Source organism: Arachis ipaensis, chromosome B05, assembly GCF_000816755.2.
Source record: "Arachis ipaensis cultivar K30076 chromosome B05, Araip1.1, whole genome shotgun sequence".
Taxonomy (NCBI): Eukaryota; Viridiplantae; Streptophyta; class Magnoliopsida; order Fabales; family Fabaceae; genus Arachis; species Arachis ipaensis.
In genome coordinates, this window is record NC_029789.2 from 143940408 (window position 1) to 143944055 (window position 3648).

At 32.9% G+C, this 3648-nt stretch overlaps 1 protein-coding gene across 1 annotated transcript; it reads right to left on the minus strand.

Moving 5' to 3' along the window:
* LOC107644644 (protein N-lysine methyltransferase METTL21A) lies at positions 650-3263 on the minus strand. The gene is made up of 5 exons (XM_016348544.2): positions 2771-3263; positions 2025-2167; positions 1614-1798; positions 1020-1133; positions 650-927 (listed from the first exon to the last, which is right to left on the minus strand). The coding sequence occupies exons 1-5, from the start codon at positions 3032-3034 to the stop codon at positions 800-802; spliced, it is 834 nt and encodes a 277-aa protein (XP_016204030.1). The 5' UTR covers positions 3035-3263; the 3' UTR covers positions 650-799.

A 3648-nucleotide genomic window follows, 5' to 3' on the forward strand; every position in this document is an offset into this window, starting at 1 on the left:
AAATGAAGAGAGATAAATAAAAAGTTAAATTAAAAAATTTATAAAAATTATATTTTAAAGAAAAAACTTATGTGATAATATAATAATAGATGAGATGTCAATTTTTAATTGTGGTAAAATTTGTGTATCAATTTTTATATAGATAAAATAAAACAGATAGATAGATAAATGTCCTAATGACATTAGTTAAAGCTTAAAAGATTATGAAGTTGGAAAATTTTGTTTTTTCTAATACATTTAATTTATAAAGAAGTACCAAAAAATCTTTACTAAAATAGTCGAATAAAATTTACTCATAATTCAACTACTTTGACAGATGTTCTCTATCTTTGTGACTAACTTTTAATTTTGAATTTCTATTGATAGATAATTAGAAAGTAAGTATGTATCTAGCTTTAGGAGTTCTTTGATCAACACTGAACTTTACTTTGTATTACAATTTACATGTTAGAATTTAAGTAGCCTTTGTTCCATATTAAATATTTTGGATTCACAGATTATCCTTTGATGATAGCCAAGCAAGAATTGGAGTTTTAGTTGTTCCATCAAGCATTACAATATTGTGTCTTCTTAACACTGGTTGTGAATGAATTCACTGAAAATGGTTCACAGATCATAGTCCACTTTTATCTGTCAAAACAAAATTGTTAGGCTTCTCAAAAAATGAGCATGATATCAAAAAAATATATATGGAAGGAGAATATCTTTTACAATGAATTCTAGCATAGGAGGGTCACACTCTAGTAGAGTATAAACTATAAAGTAAGTAAGTAACATAGTTTCATTAATTCTGAAACTTTCATTTCTTCACAAGAACATAAAGAACCACTCGGTTGCTGCGATAATCAGGATGCCACAGATTTTGATCGACGCGACCAATTCTGAAATTGTTCATTGCAGCTTCTAGGAAGTACTCAAGAATGGCATCTGAAACCAGCAAAGAAAAAAAGATCTCAGAACTCATAATACTTGTGAGGATTAGGGTCCAAAAATGAAGTTAAAAGGAACAAATCCTTCACCATTTCGAAGTTCGCCAGCCAAGAAGATAGTTGTATTAGGCCCGCAGAGCTGCCCTAGCGTCTCTAGCAGATCCTCGACGGCCCCCTCACTGTAAACAACATCGGATCCAAGCACTGAAAAGAAGACATCAAATAAGTATTGAGTTGATAATCGATTGGTATATTAACTCAAAATCTTGAAACATCTTATGGCACTCTTTATCTTTATATTCTCCAGTGCCCTAATATACCAAAATGGATCTTTCTTAATCATGTCAAAAGCCATAAATCCCTAGCATTAGGCAAAATTATATTTGTATTATGAATTTGGTAACAATTGCCTATATTCATAAGACCATGGAGGCATAAGTTGTAAAGAAATTATTACATGATAATAATACCACAAAACAGTTATATTTGTAAATAAATGTGAGTAGTGATCGATGACGGTATTTTTACCAACAAAAATTTTAAGTATCGCATGAGACACAGAACACAGATGTTGAACAATAAGGGATACTATAAGAAGGAGAAATGATGGAGATCATGCGGCAACATAAACTGACTGCTACATCCCTACAAGTTTTCTAGTGCCAATAGTTGAATCTTTATTACCATAATCAGGCATGGGCTTAACAAGTTCTGGGTCAGCATCATCTCCCCATATGAGTTCGGTTGCTGTCACAGATCCGCGTAGACAAAATTGTTTCATGTTGGTTTCAATGTTCTTTCTAAGTAGCCTCAGCCTATCGGGCAGATCAGTAAGAATGACTTCACCACCCAAAAGAGCTGCAATGCAACTAAGGAATACAAAATAAGAACAGTGCACTATTATAAACTGAGTAAGAACAATCCGAAAAATTGATACTTCACTGGTTTCTAAACAAGAGTCAACACAAGAGATCATAGTTCTACTTTTGTAGTTCATAAATCTTCGTCAAACAGGTTACAAGCTAATTTAAAAGAAAATAAATGGCAAACTATATCAATTCGGCACCAACAAATTGATAGTAAGAACGTAATTACCCGACCAACCCACAACCAGATCCCAATTCAACAATCTTCTTGCCCTGAAGAACAAGCACCCCGGAATCAACAGAATGCTCTAGAAACTTCCCCAATACAACTCCACTGTCCCACATCACTGATCCAGTTACTCCAGGCGTGCCCTTAAAATCAAAAGTTTAAATAGGTATAACTGTGAGCTTAATTCAACAATAAACAATTCATGGTACATCAATTTCACGAACTATATAAATTTTAATCAGTAGCTTGAAAAGATGAAAGCTGTTTAACGAGGCTCCAAGTTTATACACACTGAATCTCAAACCATGAAATATGAAGCAATCCACAAATTAAACTCATGCTATTTAATCTTATTTCCTGATCAATCTAAAAACTGATATTCCAACCTGGTACACAGTAACATACTAACATCTCAATATTGATTGGCTACTAAATCAAACTATCAGTAAATCACATCATAATCATAGCATAGAAGCGGGGATTATGCACGAAGACAGAACCAGAGCTTACAACTAAATTATCAATGAATGAACATCACAATCCACAATAAATTATCAGCATCACAAGCTTCAAACTTTAACCGCCAATTATCACTAACAGAGCATCATACCAAAAGGGTCATCAAATTTGAGCCAAAAATACAAAAGGGTCATCAAGTTAGAACTCATTACCACATAAAAATCAAAGATTTTTCACCAAATAAAATAAATTACAGGAAGAACACCGAGAGAGATGATTAGGGGTACCAATGAAGAAGGAGACTGAAGAATGGAGAGAGAGTGTCCACAAGAGTCGATGGAGAGTTTCAATGAAGACTGAGAAACAAAGGAGTTGGGTTTGGAAAGGGTTGGTTGTTGGATTCCCCATAAAAGCATGATCTCTTCTGCAGCTGATTCCTCTCCATCAACCACCAACCTCACTTCGCCACCATAGGAACCCAACTTCGCCATTGTTGCATCCTCTCTTTCTTCTTCTTCTTCTTTTACTTCTGCTGCTTCATTGCTGGCCATTGTAATTTGTTTGCGCTTTGCACGCACTGCATTTGTTTCCACTTTGCAGTTTCCAGTGCTCCACTTTTTTCCTTTTTTTTTTGTTTTAGTTTTGGGTCATTGAGAAAAGGCCTTTTTTAATTTGTATAAAAAATAAAACCCAGTTAGATGTACAAAATATATTTAAAAAGCCTATTGGATCCAAGGAGAAGGAACAATGGCAAATTGACACATTTCTAGAGTCTAGACTCTAGACCAAGTCAAAATAATAATTGTATAATATCCAAAAAGAAAAATAATATATATAGGATAAGGATGTATTTTCCAGAGGATGTATTTTCTAGAGGATCTGTGTCCCAAAAAAAAAAAGATAAGGATGTATTTTTGAAAAATAAAATTTAGGTGAATTCTATGATGCATTTTATTATGCTGCCTAAATTGCCTAACTTACTTTTAAAAGTAAAAAATAAAATATTTAAAATTTATTAAATATTATCTATTTATCTTTTTTAATAAGTTACGCACAATAAAAAAAGCACCATAGCATTCACCTAAACTTTAATGCATCTATCCAAAGTTCCAAACTATTGCCGGAATGAAAAACTATGTACAGAAATGTATTTTGATCATTCTTT